A 19,574-nucleotide genomic window follows, 5' to 3' on the forward strand; every position below is an offset into this window, starting at 1 on the left:
GCTGGTGGCTTTCTGCACAGGGACACACAAACCCCTGCCCCCATGGCTGGCTGCTGGGCAGGGTTTCACATGGTGTGGTTTGATAGCATCTGCACCAGGCCGAACCAGCGAGTGGAACCGGCCCCGCTGCCGCCAGCACTGCCACGGGCTGGGCTGGGGCTGGCAGCCCTGCGTGTCACCCCACTGCCAGGGCCTCCCGCTGCAGCACCGACCTTCGGGGGGGAGTGAGCTGTGTCCCCGGGCTCATTAGTGGTGGGGCTGTGAGAGGGAGGGGGTTGGACCCGGGCCTGAGGAGGAGAGTGCCAGAGAGATGTGTGTCCATGCTGACCACCACAGGGTGGGAGGGATGGAAAGATGGATAGATGGATGGATGGATGGATGATCACACAGAACCAACTGCGTTGGAAAAGACCTCTGATATCGAGTCCGAAACCACATCACTAGACCATGGCACTAAGTACCATATCGTTAAACACCTCCAGAGACGGTGACTCCACCACCTCCCTGGGCAGTCCACTCCAACGTCTAATCACCCTTTTTGTGAAGAAATTCTTATGTCCAACCTAAACCTCCCGTGCTGCAGCTTCAGAGCGGTGCCGGCGCGGTGGCACCGCCTGGTGGCGGGGCCTGGGCGCGGCGGGGCGGGCGCGGCGGAAGGGGCCGGGCGGCGGAAGGGGCGGTGGAAGCGGGCGGTAGAAGGTGGGGATCGGCCCGCCCCTTCCGTCGGCGGTGCGGCGACGGCGGCACATGGGCAAGAAGCGGAGCGATGGGCTCGGGCGCTCCCTGCAGCGGCAGCGCGGGCTGGAGCGCCGCGGTGCCTCCTCATGGGTAAGCCGGGGGCCCAGGGAGGCGGGAGGGAGGCCGGGGCGGCCCGGACTGACGGTGGTGTTTTGTGCCGGCAGCTTCACGTCAGCGAGGTGGTCGCCGAGCGCGGCCCGGAGCTGCGGTCGGCGCCCGAGCAGAGCCCGCTGGAGGAGTTCCTGGCCACGGCCGAGCTGGCCGGCACCCGCTTCGTGGCCGGTGAGGGGCTGGGATGGGCCCGGGGGTGCGGCTGGGCCGGGGGCAGATCCGGGGACTGGGGAGGGATCTCGGGGCTGGGGACCCGGGTCGGGCCGACACCGGTTCTGGGATGAGTGTGTGGGAGCGGGGGCTGGCAGTGGGTGTGGCCGGGCGGGAACTGGGGGCAGGTGGTGAGGCCCTGAGCCAGGGCTGGGGGTCAGCAGAGACAGGATGCGGTGGCAGGGGTAGCAGGGCTGGTGACGGGTGGCCTTGGATGACTGTCTCTCCCTTCCGGCAGAGCGTCTGAATGCCCAGATCGTGTCTGCCCAGAGCTGCACGGGGCTGCTCACAGCCCAGGAGGCCCAGCGCGTCCGGCAGCTGCACCAGGAGAATCAGCAATTCCTGCGCATCCCACGGAGGTGAGTTCTGTAGGGCTGGACCTGGATGCCCCTTGGCTGGGTGGGGCTCCATGGCTGATCCCTCCGTGGCTGCAAGCCTGAGGACAGCCCTCAGGCTGGCAATACCCTGCTTTTGGAGAAGCCTCTAACTAGCCTGCGTGAGCCGGCTGTAACCCACAGCACGGGTGCCTGCCTGCCATGTGAGTCCTGCCAGTGCCAGCTTCTCTGGCGTGATGGTGTGGTTTTCCTGCCCAAAGCTTAGCACTGCTGGAACAGGTGCATCCAGGCTGCTTGGTAAGGCTTTCCAAAGCTCTGTGCATGGCGAACAGAGAGATTAATCCCCCATCTTAGGGACCCTACAAACCTTAGCTCAAGAAAACAGCTTTGGGGTATTTGATTTACATGCTCTCAGCTAGTGGAATTTGAAAGGATAAGAAGGTGTACTTAAAGTTGCTGAAAACAGGTGCATGCACATCTGACCCATTACCTCAGCATAGCTGAAAGTGTGGTGTTTATGTTCTTTATGTTTACTGAAGTAATGTAGCTGGACTGACAGCTATTTCTGACCACTCACTTGAAAATATGCTTGTTACAGGCCACACTGGGATAGGACAACCAGTGCAGAGGACTTGAAGCAAGCAGAGAGAGAGAGCTTTCTCGAGTGGAGGCGACAGCTTGCCCAGTGAGTATGCTGCTTGTGGCTGGGTAAGTAGCTGGTGGCATTTAGTGACACAGGAAACAGTGGGTTGTACTTATCCTTGTTGGACCAATAAAACTAACATCTATTCAGTAGCTGCCTGTACTTGTCCTGGGAGGTTGGACATCCCAGCCACAGTCCAGATGTGTCACTTTGTGGTCAGCTCTGCAAAGCTGTCTTGTGTGTGCATGTTTTTTTAAAATACTTTAGGATGGCATGTGATGTTCTCCATTTGCCTGTGAAGTAAAGGGTTACTGGATGTGTCTTTTAAGAGCAACAGTGCTGCTCTGAATAGAAGGCAGTGCTGCCAGCCTGCATATGGCAGCTTGTGCTGGTCTTGTGCTGCATCCACTGGCTTGGAGAGTTGAGTGGTATCTGCTCACACCCTGCAAACCCATGCTTGCCCTGAGTAAAGTTGTTCAAGGTGGTGATAACACCAAGTTCAAGGCTGTATAGAGGTATTCCAGGTACCATCCCCAAATTTCATTAATTTTTCCAAGTGGTACTCAATTAAGAAACAACTGCTGCCAACTGGGATAACTTTTCTCATTTGTTATTGTGGCTCTCAAATTTCACAAGCAGACTCTTGATGAATTCTTGTTCTTTCCATCTTTTACCACTTCTCCATTGGCAAGCTCAGGAGCCATGTTGTCAGCACTAAAACAGTGCCACTGATACCAGTTTACCTGGGTGCTTGATCTGTTTGAAAAAACATCAGTAATAGTACCTATATATGAGTTTGGTCTGATTGCTCTCTGTGAAACTAAAGCCTTCTGGATCTAGGGAAGAGCTGGTGGTGAGCTTGCAGCCTGCCATGGACTAAATGTGACTTTTTTTTTTCTGTTTTGCCTTAGTCTTGAGGAAGAGAAAAAGTTAATTCTAACCCCATTTGAAAGAAACTTGGAATTTTGGCGTCAGCTTTGGAGAGTCATTGAAAGAAGGTAAAGTCTTTTGCTATCCACTTTTTAAAAAGTGATGTTGAATGTATTTTCATGAATTGCAGCTTTGGGACAAGTTTCAAGTGTCTGAGCACAGGAAAAATAATTAAGTTAGTAATATTTTATTATCAGTACTGCAGTGATTTTGTTTGGAAGTGATCAAAATGTGATGTGAAGAAAGGCAGCTGCTTAGTGGTGCCTGCTAGCTCTCAGCACTGTGATCTGCAGGTGGTTCACTGTGAGTCTCTGAAGATTCTTCAGAGGCTGCTGCTCTTGGCCTCCTCTAGTAACTCTGTGTGGGAGGCCTCCTTTGAGAAGTGTCTTTGCGGTCTCTTGCCAAGGTTAACCCCTTTCCCTCTTTCCCAACCACACAGCTGCAGCTGATGTTCATGGGCAGGAGGCAAGGACTAAATAATGCTGGGGAAGAAGGAAAGGCTCCTTGGGCCTTTGCCACATAGAGAAGTTGCAGCAGTGCACAGGAGACAACAGGCTGTCATATCACAGGAATAGCTTTGTTTGCTCTGCTGAGCTGTAATACAATAAGAGTGCTATCAGCTATGTTAATCTAACTGGGGCATTTAATTTCACTAGTAATTAAGTTTGAGATCATCTCATCTCACTTTCCTAAAATTGAAAAATACTTCACCAGTGAGGTCATGGTGAGCTGGTCCTTTCATAGAAGGGGCTTTGTACTGAGGGCTGCTGGGCCTTTGGCTGGGAGAGTGCTGGTCAGGAGCATCCATTGTAGGGTATCATAATGTGCAGTGTGACTGTACTAGGTGTTTTGAGGTGACTAGAATGTGTTATTAATGCCTTTCTGCTCCTGTTGAAGTTTTTTTATTTCATGTAGAGTGAGGATGCTGTCTCAGAAGTGAATGGAAAAGTCACTCAGTCCTTTAACCTTCCCAGATAATTTGATCTGTTATCAGCCTTTTCCATGTGTTTGCTTCAAACTAGTTCCCAGCAGTGGGATTCAGTAACTTCTCTGTATCCCATCCCAGTACCATGGTGTCAGCTTTCTCTTGTATTGATCTTTGAATGTCTGTAACTGTGCAGTCCTTCTTTGTACCCATGTGGCTTATTGAATTATTCCCTTGGGGGGATTATTGATTTTTATTTGTTTTTAATACTTAACAGACTGCCTAGTGAGGCTTGAAATTCTTCCATTCAACCCGTAGTGTTCTGAAGCTGTCCTGACTTAACAGAAATCCCTGTCAAACAAATAGAATCAGCATGTGGTAACATGTGGCAGTATTTTAAATTACCTGCCTGGAGAAGCTCTAGTGGAAGAGGCTGTAGTTAAATTTTCCCCATCCTTTTGACAAAAGAAGCATGGATGCCTTTGGGACCTGAAGCCATTGCATTTAATTACTCTGTAGAACTAATGAGCCCTGCTCATGTATGTGGTGGCAATTTGGTGTCTGGGTTTGGAAGGTATTTCCTAAAAGCATGTCTCAATGCCTTGCTTGCATGGGGGAGCAATATGTTTTCCTGAAATCTAAGGCTATTTTTTCATTGTTTTGTGCTTTTTGTGAAAAAAGAGAGCACTGAGAAAATTTTGAAAATGCCCAATATCAAATGCTTAAAATCTGCAGGTAATTTGTGAGAGACTTTGTACATCTTGTTCCATGCAAAAATCTTGCTGTGTAGGAAAACCACCTCTTCTTTCTCTCTGTAAACACCCTGCCACAGCTGAGGATGAGAATAGATAGAAATAAAGTTGCATTATCACAGCTTTCAGTACCATTCTAAAAAATGGAGTACCACTACTGTGGTTCTTGCCTGCTGAGCATTTCTGAAGGGTAGATGGGTTGTCAAAACTGGCGTGTTTTCTTCCCCCTTGGTGGCTGTACAGTTGTACAGGAGAATGAGCCAAGGGAGCAGTAAACACTGTACTGCAGTACTGGCTTGTAGCACAAGCACGGCTCTGTTGGGCAGGTGGGCTGCTGAGATGCTCTGATGTTCAGTAAAGGTTTTAGTAGGATAATACAGTTAAAGCTACTAAAATTCCAAGCAAAATCTCGAAGTGAATAATTGCTGTGCCTTATTGCTTCCTTTGAGGCCAGGTAAGAAGGAATACTTTATGGGGCTTTCCTTTACTTTGCAGTGACATTGTAGTCCAGATAGTAGATGCCAGAAACCCCCTTCTGTTTAGATGTCAAGATCTGGTAAGTAAACCACTTTCTTGAATGTTGTCTTCATTTTATTTCTTAATGTTTACATGATACATTTTTTGTTTAATGCATTCAGCCACCTTGAAGCTGTTTTGCTGTTGTGCCTAAGTGGCTATCTTATTAATTTATGCAAGTATTCTGGCATGAAATTATTTTTCTTTGTCTTTTGGTATATCACACAGGATTTAGAGGCATTTCTGCAGATGTTACATTGCAGATATTATATTATTCCTCATTACCCACTAGAAGTGTCCTCACTTAAAGGAACTGTTTTATGTAAAAGTGTAGTGGAATGAAAGTGAGTAAGGATTACAAACGATCAAGAATTATAGAAGTGACAAGTTTGTAATGATAGACTATAGAACCCTGCATCAGTGAGATGTGGAATTGCTCAAATAGTTGTCTTAGGAGCTCCTGCTGCAGGGTGCTGATTAATATCTTGTCACAGCTCTAAGCAGACAAGGTGTTTGCACGTGTGGCCAGCAGCAAGCTGTATTGTGGTAGTTGCATGCTCCAGTTTGTTCTTGTAGCTGTCTGCTGAACAGCATTTCCACCAACCCAGGGATTGTAAGCTTGGCTACGCTCGTGTGCAGCAGGATGGAGTAACTTGTCTTGCTGCTCTTGCATTATCTTGGGGGGAAGAGGAGTCAAAACCAGAGTACAAACTGATCCTTCTCTTGTTTTCTTTAGGAAAGTTACGTTAAGGAGGTCAGTAATGACAAGGAGAACATGATCCTGATCAACAAAGCAGATTTGCTGACTGAGGAGCAACGTGCTGCTTGGGCACAGTTCTTTGAGAAAGAGGGTGTCAAGGTGGTGTTCTGGTCAGCTCTGGCAGAGTGTGAACGGCTGTGTGGAGAATCAAAGGTACTGTAGGAGACCAGTTCAAACTAGATCTGTGCTGGCTGCAGCTGGTAACTTGCTTTGCAGCTATTCTTGTGATATACCTGAGCACAAAAGGATTATTTTAAAGACCTGTGCAGCTATAAAACAGCATTTGAATGATCAATTCAGAGACAAAAGTGAGGGGAGTAAAATGGTGAACAAAGTGCAAAACACAGAAACAGCCCTTGTAGACCTGCTTGCAAACTCTTAACTCATTGAAAGAATTGGAAACCTTTCCAAGAGGGATACTGTGAGGGATGGGGTTATCTGTACAGAGATTTTTTTTCTTTCCCAGAGAGGGAAGGTGTTTCTTGGAGAACCTAAAGTATCTGAAAGTCATTTTTAGCCAGTGGAACAAAATGAGCTGCTACCCCAAATTACATGTTATCAATAGGTGCCGCTTTCTTCTGTTATGACCATTCAGCTGTGGGATATCCCCTATCTCCTTCCAAAAATACCTACTCTGTCCAGCTGGTTTGCAGTCCTTGTATAAAATGTTTTTACAGGCTGATTTAAAAGTGAGACTGAAGGTCTCACTTTAGTTCTGTTCTCTTTTTTGGGAATAAAGGTCAAAATACTGTTGTTGTGAAAAGATCTTCCTTTTTGAATGTAAACTCTTTGCAGGGAAGAAATGTAGAGTTGACTGAAAATAAAACAGTTTAAAATTATTTTAATGAAATATTTAGACATGAAACAAAATGGGTTTGTGTTCTGAACATTTTGAAAGAGTAACATTCATTCCTTTTACTAGGAACACTTAATAAATAAAAAAAACTAGCATGGGTGTGCACACATTCATTCTGGAGACGAACTTCGTAATGACTTCACAGAGAAGCTGTGAACTGTCCCTCTTGGAATACTTTTGTCATTCTCCTGAAATGGGCTAGTTGTTCTACATCCTACTTAAGATCTCTAGAAAACCCCTGTGTGATGTAAACACTGAGTTGTCAACTCTTGGGATCTGGCTGATGAAAATACAGTTGTCTGCACTGCAGCAGCTGCAGCCAGCAGCAAGGCTTGGTGTTGTCTTTGCATTTCACCTCTGGACTGCTGTCCCCACAGGAACTGGGTGCTGAAGGGGGAGTGGAGCACCCGAGTGGTTCTGAGGATGAAGGCTCCAGTCAAGATGATGACAACACAGCACAAGGTAGCACAGAAAGAGCATCCACAGGCAGCAAAAGTATAAACCAGGTTCTGGTGAGTGATGATAACAGCAGTGATGAATATGAAGACTGTGAGGAAGATGAAGAGGAGGACTGGCAAACATGTTCTGAAGATGAAGCTGGTGACAACATAAATGCTTTTGCTCCAGAGAGGATGGAAAGCAGGACTGATGGTGCTGCAGTGCAGCATGGAGTGCAGGAGAAGAACAGGAATGTCAGAAACTTCAGCCACCTGGTACAGAGAAATGAGCTTCTGGAGATATTCAAAACTATGCATGATGGACCGAGGGTGAAGGATGGGGAAGTAAATGTTGGGCTGGTGAGTTGGATTTTGTGCTTAAATTGAACTTACTTAATCTAAATTTTAATTCCATGTGCCCCCCGTGGGAAAAATTCCATCTTGTAGCCTGGTTTCCTATAAGGGTATAAAAACTAGAAGCACAAGGCACTGTGGGTTTTGTGCAAAGATTAATACTGAAGTTCCTGGAGCTCAGTGTGCCCCACTGTTTGCCCTGTTTTTTTAGTACATTTTATTAAAGAACTTGTGTGTCAGAGCTCTGTCAGTCTTTTGGCAGTACCCTGCCTGATACTACTGTTAATACTCCACTTCTTTGTCATCTAGGTGGGTTACCCTAATGTTGGCAAAAGTTCAACCATCAACACAATCCTTGGAAATAAGAAGGTGTCAGTGTCTGCTACACCAGGCCGTACAAAACACTTCCAGGTATTGCTAACAAATAACATCAATCTTTTTATCATTTCTTTTTCCCTGGTGGAAGAGAGCTTCATTATGACCTAGTTGCAACCACCTGCACTCATTGAGAACTATGCCAGCCTGAACTCTCTGGCCAGCAGAGTAGGTTGGAGAGGGGTGGTATTGATGTGTGTAATTTTGGAACTTTAATTCTTGCTTCTAAACTCGTGCTCCATTTTGAGTCACTCAGAAGAGCTGCTGTGCAATGGGAGATGTTTTCCATCTCCCGATTTTATTTACTTACCTTGTGCCTTCTTTTTCCAACACCAGTCATGAGGAGAGAAACTTTTTAAAGTGAGTGTTCATCTGAATAGCTTAAGGTCAAGGTTTCAAACCACTCTTCTTGTCTACATCATTGCTGTGAATAAATGTAGTTTTGCTGCTGTTTTCATATTGATCAAGCTTTGATTTTGAGGTAGCCAACTCCAATGCTATAGTGTGGGATCACTGTGGGATTTGTACTTTTTAATCTCCTAGCTGTTTCAGAAGGTCCAACAGAGTTTTGTGGAGTGCTTTCTTCTCTCCCATTAGACCCATTAGATCTTGCTGCCCCCATCTGGACACCATATTTAGGAACTTGAAAGTGCTGCTGTCTTCCACATCTGATCTTCTTAATTCGTTGGCTGGGGCCAGCCTGGCAGGTGTCTATGTTAGGAGAATTTCTGCTTATTGTCATTTGCATCCATGTTTCATCTATGCATTTGAATTTTTATTTTTTTGTTCCTTTTTCCTCCATGGACACTGACTTGCCATAGTGAACTAATGGGTTATTTGTCACGTAGACCCTGTATGTGGAGCCTGGCCTGTGCCTTTGTGATTGCCCTGGTCTGGTGATGCCATCTTTCGTCTCTACCAAGGCAGAAATGATTTGTTCTGGAATTCTGCCTATAGATCAGATGAGGGACCATGTTCCACCTATTTCTCTAATATCCTTTGCATGGGGTTTGTGAGAGTGTTTGCAAGGGTTCAGTTTGGAGTATGCCAAGTAGCATGTTCCAGCCCTGCTAGCAGTACATGTGCTCATGCTTTGAGGGAGGTGGGACATACTGGATAAAACAATCCTGCTGTGTTGGTCTTCTCCTATCTCATTTCAACTTTGTCTTGTTGTCAGACTCATGTTATTTTTCTGGTTTGCAACAAAATCCAAAATCGTTGTGTGTGCTCTTGGAGTGACAAGGGCAAGATTACTTGTGTAGCTGTAAATCACCAGGTGGTTTCCTTCACTAGCTTACGTTTGCCAGCATATCCCACGGAACATTTTGGAAGCAACCTATGGAATAAATATCATAAGGCCAAGGGAAGATGAGGACCCAGATAGAAAGCCTACTGCTGAAGAGCTGCTAACAGCATATGGATGTGAGTGATGATCCTTTTAAAACCTATCACATCCACTGTGTGCATGGTCCTGAACGTGGCCTTAGGGGAATGTTGTAAAGTTAGGCCCATCTTGGGTTTGTTGTGAATTGGATCTGATAGGACTTGCCCTCCTCTCAGGAATGGCCTTTGGTAATGGCTCATCTCCTGTGTATGTTGCAGTGGTGCTTTGCCAGTCTCATCTGACAGATGCAGTGATGGTGTGGAGGATATTGGTGAAATGCCCTGCCAGTCTGTAATGTGGTTCTCTTACCCTGTCAGATATCTCCCACCATCTGTGTCTGAATTAGACTTTGAAGAATGCAGTGAATTCTCATTCTCTGCCTTTAAAACAAAAATAAAACCCCAGCAGTTTTCTGCTGGTAGGGAGATGTCAGCTCTTATAATTCCTTTCAGGTCAGGATGTTTCTGCAGTACCTTTACAGTCACCAAAGTTCTTCCCTTTTTTTTTTTCCTGCTTTCTCCAACAGAAGCCTCTTTCTAAGGGACTGTTTTTTGAGAAAGGATACAAATGTGCAGTTAGGAAGCAGAGAAGAACATACTAACATTCTCTTGTACTTACACAGAATATACTCTGGATTTCTCTTCCAGATATGAGAGGCTTTATGACAGCTCATGGACAGCCAGACCAGCCGCGATCAGCTCGATATGTGTTAAAAGATTATGTCAGTGTAAGTGCATCCTACATCTGGGTTTTCTTCCCTTCTCAGAGGTGAATTAAAGGTTGTACTGGAGCACAATAAAGTAAATTATATTTCTCTGGATAAAATCACCAGGTATCAAAAGACTTTAAATTTGGCTGCTTTTATGTTTTAAAAGAATAAATTGAATTTCTTAAGCTAATTTAGAAATGTGATTGCTTAAAAATATGGTGCCAGCTAAATAAATAATCATATCTCTAAAATAGCTAGCAGATATTCAGGAAATGAACCCATAATGTATAGCTGGACCAATATTTGGCACTAAGGACTGTTGCTCTGAGTGTTGTAATACTGCATGCTTCTGCAGCACCTCTCAGCAATTTATTGTTGATAATTTCTTAATAGGATCCCCCAGTGCTCCTGGGAGTTTTGCATTGTGGTGTTTGCAGCTGGACACTGCAGCTGCAAATGGCACTTTGATGTAGAGGTAGAACAGTACTTTAACTTAGAAGTCAAGCCAGTTGTTGCCTGGGAGAAGAAATAAAGTGTACTGGTCGTCTGCCATTGTGAGCCCCTAAACTTCAGGCCCTTCTTTGGAGTTGTTTTCTTTCCTCTCCAAGTTTCTTTTGTAATAGCTCTGTCCCACTGTTTTCACAGGGGAAGCTGTTATACTGCCACCCACCTCCTGGTATTGACCCAAATGATTTTCAGCACCAGCATCAAAGATGCCCTGAAAGTAGAACTGTGCAGGCCACTGGACGGGTGAAGCCTGAGAAAAATACCAAAGCAAAACAAATTGAAAATGTGGTGGACAAAACATTTTTCCATCAGGTAAATTCTGGAAGAGATTTGTTCTAGGAGTTTTTGCTGCAGCACTCATCTGTAGTTACTGGGGGAAAACCACCTTTGAGGATGGAGGTGTGCTAGGTTGAGTTAATGGTGTTTGATGCAGTGGGATCTGCACATAATTTCTACCCAAGAGCTCTCTGTTCTTTTCATTATCTCCTAAATCACTGGGAATGTCCTAGGTGACTGAAAGATTGCTAATGAGATGTGCATAGCTGATTTTTTAGAGGTCAGCAGGGTGACCCTTGTCATTATGGATCGAACGTCAATCTTGAGCAAACAGGAGGGTGACTGGGAAGAAAGACAAGGAGGAATGACACGGCAGCTGACACAGAACATGGTTTTGAACTAATAGGTCCTTCAAAATAACATTCCTTTCCTGAGCTGACATATTTAGAGGATGTGATAAGCTTTTTTAAGATAATTGATTTAGTACTACCTGGGAGTTTTGACTCAGAACCTGAAATCAGATGAGTAGAATACAAACTGATTTAAAATCCAGTCAAGAAATCCCAAAATTAAGTGGAAAATGGGAATTTTTCTTAACTTATGATTCTTGTTAGATCCCACAGGGATCTGTTTTGCCCCTACACTACTGAAAAAGTGTACTAATGACATCCATAACTGACTAGATCTGCATACCTGACAGGAATTAGAACATGTTTTTAGCCATGAAGAGGATGGGTCATAGATAGCATGTTCCGTTCTGTTTGGTTAGCTGGATGTGAACACCATTTGTTTAGCATAGCTAAAGATAATCATGCATTTTGAAAACAAGCACTCAGGCTCTTTTCAAAAAAAAAAAAAAAAGTGAGCTATTTCAGAAAACCGTGACCTGAAAAGAATTTTTGGGATTACCAGACTGTTGCTCTGTCTGCCCAAAGCACTGGCACGAGCTGCGAGCCCCGTCAGTGCTGCCCACGCTCCAGATTTGAGCAACCAATTTTGGTCTGTGGCTTTCCCGGGTGCCAGATTTATTTGGGAAGACAATCTGTTGTGTGCAGAGCAGAGGCTGTGAGGATCCATCCTGGTGCTGGAGCTGATGCCGGCCAGGGCGCGGTGTCGTGTCAGTGGTGGACGCTGGGGAGCCGGCACAGCTCGGCAGAACTGGTGCTGCTGGCAGGCTCTGGCTGCCTGCTGTGACCTTCCTGCAGCTCTGGAGCAGGGGCTGAGCAGGCCCTGCTGGGTTTGAGCTTGCCTGTGTCTGGTTTTACTGACAAACTGCAGTGGTTGAGTATCTTCTCCTCAGTCACTGCTGATTGTGTCTCCTTTTCCAGGAGAATGTCCGTGCCCTGATGAAAGGGGTCCGGGCTGCCATGGGGTACCGGCCTGGGAGCGGCCTCGTGCCTGTGACTGCATCCAATCCTGGCAATGTGGTAGGAAAGCCCTGGAAAAAACACGGAAACCGGAACAAGAAGGAGAAAATCCGCAGGATCACTAAGCACCTGGAGGCTTAGCTGTGGCACCAGTATCTTGCCTTTTCAGGGCAGGGACTGCACTGTCCCACAGGCCTTAATTGAGGGGGAAAGAACAGATAAGCGGGCATGACTAGCTCACCTGGGAGCTCTCTGCGGTGGATTGGCCTGGCAGGGGATGAGAGTGGGCTCTGGTGGTTGGAGTTCATCCCTTCTGAGAACAAAAGAGACCTGGCTGTTCTTGTTATCTGGAAACCAGCCCAGACATTTGACTGCTGCTGAAACATCCTTTCAATGGGAGCAGATGGAGCTGTGCAGGAATGTTTTTCCTTCCATAAAGGATGTATTTTATAGCTGTTGCAATCAAAGCAAGCCTTGTAAAACTAAAATCTTGAAACAGTTGAATTTCAATGAGTGATATTTGTTACATTTTGAGACACTATTGTGCTTTTTTTTTTTTTTCGTCTTTAAGGTTGATTGTCTGTTGATTTGACAGAATGCTTTAGAGTGTTGATAAATGAGGTAAAATGATCTTTACTGCCCTCTTCCTTCTCTGCTATACCAGCCCTACTCTGTAGAATCTGTAACCACTCCCTGTTTCCCAGCTTGAGCACAGCACAGCACATCATGCAAGGAAAATGTTGCTTTTATATCCTTTACACTGAGCTGGTATCAGTTGTTTTTCTGTGTGACTTCCCACTGGTATTTTAAAACATTGGCTCCATGTGACTGGATAAAAATCTGGTGCTAATTTGTCCTTAAATATATTTGAGATTTTACTTCCTATGTGTCTGTCATGTTCTTTCTCATTGCTCTAAGTCAGAGAACTGTCTGTTAGCAGATTTTAATTGAGTAGCTGAGTATTTGATGTTAAAAAGACTTTACTTACTTGGGGTCAGATTAAAGTGAGATTTACTTCTCAGCTGCCCTACTGTGAAAATGTTTGTGCACTTGGTCAGTGCTCTTCATTCCTAGATCAGCACAGAGAGTAATGATAGGACTGAAAAGCTCACAAAGACGAGTCATGCTTTGTTTTTAGGTGGTGGAGTAACACAGGATGCTGGCCTCTTTGATACTAAAAAAGGGATTGCTGTCGTGTAATTTTGTACTTTCCAGGCCTTAAATGTGGATGGAGAGATGAAAGCAACTGCTCAGCAAAGCCACAGCAGATGCGGGGTGTGCAACCAAGCTGGTTTTGGTTTTGTGATCCTTTGTGTGTGTCCTGTACAGCCAGTTTGCACTGTGGGTGCAGAGGGTCCCCTGACAGCAGAGCTCTCACCTCAGCTCCTGCTTCCCCTGCTGTCCCTGCTCTTGAGTTCCTAATTACATCACTGGAGGGAAGATAGTTCCCTGCCATCTGTAAAGTTAAATTATAATTACACTGAATTAATATGGTCAATGATACTTTAAATCAGTGTACCGTAGCAGAAAGTAGATTGTCAGGAGAGACTATTTAATTTAGTTCTCCTGGAGAAGGTGATCTCTGCCTTTGTTTCCTGAAAAGGTTGTGAGGTTGTGCCTTAGCCAAATCATTCTGAGCTGACTTTTCTACCCTCCTTGCAGGAAAGGTGTCTGCTTTTGTCCCTTTAGGGACTTGACTGCTCAGAAACACTCCTTTGTTTTTGTCTTCTGTGAAGCTATTACCTGTCAGATTACCTGTCAAACTGAAGTTGGAGTATCTTTTATTGAAGATGTAAAACATTTTTTTGTGTTCTGTTTTTCTCCTTTCAAAGCATTTTGAATTCTTAGCCCATGTTGCATGCACCCAAGTTCTCTTCTTTTGCACTGTCTGGCCTTTCCTGTTAGCTGGGTCTCCATCAGCCTCCTTGCTGGACAGGCTGTGTCCTGATGTGGACCCTTCCAAATCCAGTGAGTGACAGAAGTCCCCAGGGCCTGAGATCTGGGACAACTGCTTGTTGCTTGCAGAAACCTTTGGCCCTGAGACCTGCCAAGCAACTTGCAGTGTTTGCATGAGTGAATGAAGGATAATGTAAATATGACCAAGCAATTACTGTGTGCTCAGGTGTTAAATGCAAGCTGCTCCTTGCTGTGCTAAAGGACTCTTGCCTCAACAGAAGAAGGACGTGAAGACCTGTTAATATTTCATGCTGCTACTGAGCAGTGGGCAAAATAGGTAAGAGGCAAATTGATGCTTTCCTGTGGTGGTTTGGTCTGTTGCTGAACTGCATCCCTCCTTGGGCAATGCCAGCTGGGCCTTGCTGACAGCTCAGTACAGCACATGGCAGCAGCTGGCAGGCGTGAGGCTATGTGGGCACTGCTCACTTGTCAGAGCCAGCACAAAGGAGACACTGTGCTCTGCCCTGGCCACCTGTGAATGAGCTTCTGCTCCACTGCTTTCTGGAGAAGGCTAGTTTCCATTTGGGAGTGCTGTTTTCTTCAAATGTCTGGTGTGTGTAGAGGGAGTGTGCAGGCTGCAACTGGCTCCAGTCTCTTCTTTGGGATCCACATCGCTTCCAGCACCCTAGTGCTCTGCCTCCCCTTTTAGGCAGCTTTGCTTTATAATACAAGGAGCTTGTTTTCCAGGCTGATGTTGTTACCTCCTGCACTGATACATGCAGCAAAAACAGAATATGGTTTGGAGCTGAACTGGCCTTCTATGGTATCTTGCGTTGTGAACTACAGTTCTCCCTGCAGGTCTCTTGTGCCCAGTTCAGGGAGCCTCACACCAGCCTGCAGTCTCTCCCACAGCGTGTGGTGTCCCAGGAGCCACACGGGTGGGTCTGTGCTGTGCGTGGCACTGGCTGCCACACCTGTGGGGCAGCAGTGGCAGCCTGTGGTGGAATCACCAGCTCGGCCCTGGAGGTCCAGAAAGCTGGAGCTCTGCTTCACACACAGGACTTAGCATTGCACATCTGAGCTGCCATCTAGGTTATCTACTACAAAAATGTGTTTTGCAGTCTTGTATTGAGGAAGAGCAGTATTTTTTACTCTGTTCCTGAAACATCATTGGTGAGCAGTTGAGGGGAGGGGGATGCCAGGATGCAAATCCCTAAGCCACTCTGTTGTGTGTGCTGTGGCTCTTCTAACTGCAGTTGGAGGCAGGTGATGTAGGAGCCTCGCTCCCCTCAGCTTGGCAGAGTCAGCACTACACAAACAAGTCCTCTGCCCATCACCCCACTGCAGACTGTGGGGCTGTCAGCGTCAGGTGTCTGATCTTTTCCCAGCATCTCAGGTCAAGGATCAAAGGGATGATGGCTTTTGCACCAGGGACTCTGCAGCAAGGGACTGCCATGTGGGATCTTGCTGGTTTTCCGCACTCACCGCCCAGACCAAAACCACTCCGTTGTCTCTGGAGGAGGCTGAACTCCCCTTGTCCTGCCGTTAGGGGCCGGCCTTTCCCAGGCAGACGAGCAGCCCTGTCACCCCCAGGAGCAGTGTTGGGTCCTGCTCCAGTTCAGGATCCCAGCAGAGGCGTGGGTACCCGGGGACTCCCCACCCCACCACACCCCTGCAGAGTGGCTCACGAGCTGCTCTTCCCATCCACCCTGGCAAGGACCACGACCCCCACAGGACCACAGTGGGGAGCATGGCTCTGGCCATGGCAAGGCAGCAGCTGAGTCCAGGGCCTTCCAAACTGTTTCTACAAAAGTTAAGCAACTCTTTCCTGATTGTCCTGAGACACTGTTGCTTTAAAGTAAGAAGCAACCTTTTTTTTTTTTCCCCTCTTTGGTCACAGCTCTTTCCCACCTGTGAGGAGCTTCATGCCATTGCCTGGCCCCAACAGGATCCTTTACCCCATGTCTGTGAGGAGCTGTATTGTGCTGTTCACCTTCCCTGTGTGGTGGCTCTAGTCCAGCTTTTTTTACTGAGTTTTTTCTTTCTTTGCTGCAAAAGGAAAAAAAATATTGGGGAAAAAGGAGAAAGGCAGGGAAGAGGTCTCCAGTACACCTCAGAAAATAATCTCTCCGAACTAAATGCCTGAGGTGCCCAAGACATCTTGGGACATGGAGAGAGGTCATGGTGAGGACAAGAGGAAAAGAAACTGCTACTGAGTCAGAGGAACTCTGGCCCAGTGTTCTTTCTTGCTGTGGCTGTGGGAAAAGGGTCTGTCCCATGGGTGGTGTCAGGGCAGGAGGACTGTGTGTGCTGGGTGGAGCAGACTTGGGTTTGCCCTTCTGGAAATATCACCAGCCCTTTGTCACTTGGGAGTTACAGCAGTTGAGGCAAAGAAGCAGAAACATCGTCCAGGAGGGAAGGTCCTGCAGTGCAGCCAGGCTTTTGGTGCCTGCCCAGAGCAAAGGGAAGCTGGAAGCCTCTGCAGAGCCCCTTTGTGTTGGCCAGCATTGGTAGACCAGTGAGAGCTCATCTGGGATTTCACAGGGTTTTCAGCAAGAGTTGTCTCTGCTTGGAACTTCCCAGAACTAGCTGTGCTCAGGGCAGTGCAGGGGGATGCTCAGGAAGCACTGCTGTGTGGGTCCCAGGGAAAAGGGATTCTCCCACCCTTTACACACTCCACATCTTGCTTGGCCACCCCCTGTGTGCTCCTGAGCCCTCTCCTCACATTGCCTGGGCAGGGAGGGAAGTGTGTGAGAAAAATGGAAACCAGCACTATTCTGCTTTGCGTTTTGCTTGCTTTGCCATGAGGAAAGAGAGAACCAAATACTTTCTAGTTTCAAATGCAGCCAGTTTGCCTTTTTGGAAGGAGGTGGTGCAGGTCCTGTGCTGCCCAGGGAGCTGCCTGGAGCTTCCTGGCACCCTCGGGGGGCACTGCCTGCTCCTTTCTCTTCACAGTGGGACTTCGAGGATGTCATGGTGCAGTGGAGCCAGCCGAGCCCTGCTGCTTAGCCTTGCTCTGTGCTGTGCCCAGACGAGCTGCAGTCCCTCCAGGATATTCAAGCACCTCAGCCAAACAGTAAGCAGCAGAAGGTACTTCTTTAGGGCTCTCTAGGGGCAGGTGAGAAGCTCTGGGGTGCTACCACAGGCTGCTATGCCATGCTGCACCTGAAGCACTGCCTGGTGGAACAGGGACAGCTTCCAGCATCTTTCACCCTTGTCCTGCTGCAATGTGTTATGGGGGTCCCCCTTTCTCACCACTGATGGCTTCCTTCCCTGGAATTGGGGCTTTGGGAGAGGTGCAGCCTCACAGCTGGATTCAAATCCATCAGTCTCCTCTTGTGATTGTGCTGCTGTTTCCCTCTGCACTTGGACTTACAAGCATGCCCAGTGAAATTGAAGCCAGCTGATCCACCCAGCAAGGCAGGAGAAAGGGACAGTCCCCACTGTGGCTCGCTACTGGTGGCCACCATGCTTCCTGGTCATCCCTGGCTGCTAACTTTAGCACCACAAGCCATGGACCAGTGAGATAGAAACCCATCCGGCAGGTTGAGATGTCGTTAGTGCTCTATGTAGGGGTCTGACCCATCCCTCATGGTCTGCCATGTAAGGAAGAAAGAAATGGAAGACCGTGGTGTTTAAATGCCTTGGTCAATTCTCATCAAGCTCTTCTGCCTGGCACTGCCATCCCTCTGAATGAACTGCTGAGCTGGCACCTGCCTTGGGCAGTGGAAAATGCACAGCTCATGAATGGGGTGAGGATGGGGCCTGGGGCCACCAGACCCTGCCTGGTTTGCCTGCAGCAGCAAAAGGAACCTTTGCAGAGCTCCTGCTGATAAGAAGGGCCTGCATTCATATTTCCAAAGGCCTGAGCACATTGGTGAGTGGCAAGGCTCAGAAATCCAGACGCCAGACAATGGAAAGGCTGGAAACATAAAGGAAAGGAAATTCTTCTGCTGTATTGCCTTTCCTATGGCGATAAGATAACCTCAAGTGAAACAAAAGTCTCTGCTGCAGACTCTGGGGTGGGCACCTTGGCTGCTTTCTAAAGCGCAGGAGGATGTCCGTGTGAGCCGGGATCCCCTGAGCTGGCAGGGCTGGCTGTCACAGGGGTGGGTGTGCAGCGGGCACGGTGTTCTCGGTGCTTCACAACAAGCCTTGGAGCAACAGGTAGCCTGGCCTGCTCCTGCTCCATCCCATGGGACCATCTGCGTCCTTCATTTATACACTTGCAAGAGAAATCATAGAATAGTTTGGGTTGGTGGGGACCTTCAATGACCATCTAGTCCAACACCTCTGCATTGCGCAGAGACATCTTCAACTAGATCAGGTTGTTCAGAGCTCCATCTAACCCCACCTTGAATGTTTCTTGGGATGAGGCAATTACCACCTTTCTGGGCAACCTGTTCCAGTGTTTCCCCTCATTGTAAAGAATTTCTACCTCATACCTAATCTAAATTAATCCATCACCCCTTGTCATATCACAACAGGCCTTGCTAAAACATTTGTCCTCATCTTTCTGGTAGATCCCTTTCAAGTACTGAAAGGTAAGTCTAAGGTCTGCCCCAAGCTGTCTCCTCTCCAGGTTGAACAGCCACAACTTTCTCAGCCTTTCCTCATAGGAGAGGTGCTCCAGTCCTCTAAGCATCTTTATGGCCTCCTCTGGACCTGCTCCCACTGGTCCATGTCCTTCTTATGTTGGGGACCCCATAGCTGGGCACAGTACTGGAGGTGGGGTCTCACCAGAGCAGCGCAGAGGGGCAGAATCCCCTCTCTCACCTGCTGTCCACTCTGCTTTGGATGTAGCCCAGAACATGTTTGGCTTTCTGAGCTGCCAGTGCACATTGCTGGCTTGTATCCAGCCTCCCATCCACCAGCACCCCCAAGTCCTTGGCAGAGCTGTTCTCAATCTGTTTTGTACTGCTATCAGGGGTTGCCTCAACCCAGGTGCAGGACCTTGCATTGCCTTTGTTCAACTTCAGAAAGTTCCCATGGACCCACCTCTCAGGCTTGTACAGGTCCCTGTGGATGATATCCCATCCTTCGAGGCTGTCAGTTGCATCTCAGAGCTTGGTGTCTCGCTTTAAATCTTACTTTAAACACTTTGGAAGAGCTGAGGAAAATGAGGCCACAATATTTGCTAGTGGTACATTTCTATTGGGTGTATGAACATCCCAAAGCTGGCGGCAGGTGTTGAAAGCATTGCTGAGTGGCTGAGGGACAGAGTGACATGTTATATGTGTTACATGTTATGTTTCAGAGTAGGGGAGACAGGGACAGAGTGGTGTCCATGTGGTCAGGGCTGGGAGCAGGATTAGGTGCTGCCAAAGAGGAGGCTGGTCATGGGAGCAGTGCTGTGTGGGAGCTGGTTGGGAAAGTGCTGGAAGAGAATCTGATGTGTGTACAGCACTGGGCACCCCCCAGTGCCCAGAGCTAAACGGGCCATGAGAAGAGGTGCAAGGGGCACAGGTGGATGGCCTCTCGGTAAGGATAGAG

General features: G+C 47.5%; 1 protein-coding gene across 1 annotated transcript; it reads left to right on the forward strand.

Moving 5' to 3' along the window:
• The first annotated feature begins 712 nt into the window (after positions 1–712).
• Positions 713–13,063, forward strand: LSG1 (large 60S subunit nuclear export GTPase 1). The gene is made up of 14 exons (XM_048314766.1): positions 713–828; positions 903–1,020; positions 1,298–1,418; positions 1,993–2,079; positions 2,949–3,035; positions 5,140–5,200; positions 5,897–6,073; positions 7,154–7,573; positions 7,877–7,978; positions 8,791–8,934; positions 9,241–9,364; positions 9,974–10,053; positions 10,681–10,854; positions 12,147–13,063. Exons 1-14 carry the CDS (start codon positions 748–750, stop codon positions 12,324–12,326), a joined length of 1,956 nt encoding a protein of 651 aa, XP_048170723.1. The 5' UTR covers positions 713–747; the 3' UTR covers positions 12,327–13,063.
• Positions 13,064–19,574: the final 6,511 nt, after the last annotated feature.

This window comes from Corvus hawaiiensis, chromosome 10 (genome assembly GCF_020740725.1).
Source record: "Corvus hawaiiensis isolate bCorHaw1 chromosome 10, bCorHaw1.pri.cur, whole genome shotgun sequence".
NCBI lineage: Eukaryota > Metazoa > Chordata > Aves > Passeriformes > Corvidae > Corvus > Corvus hawaiiensis.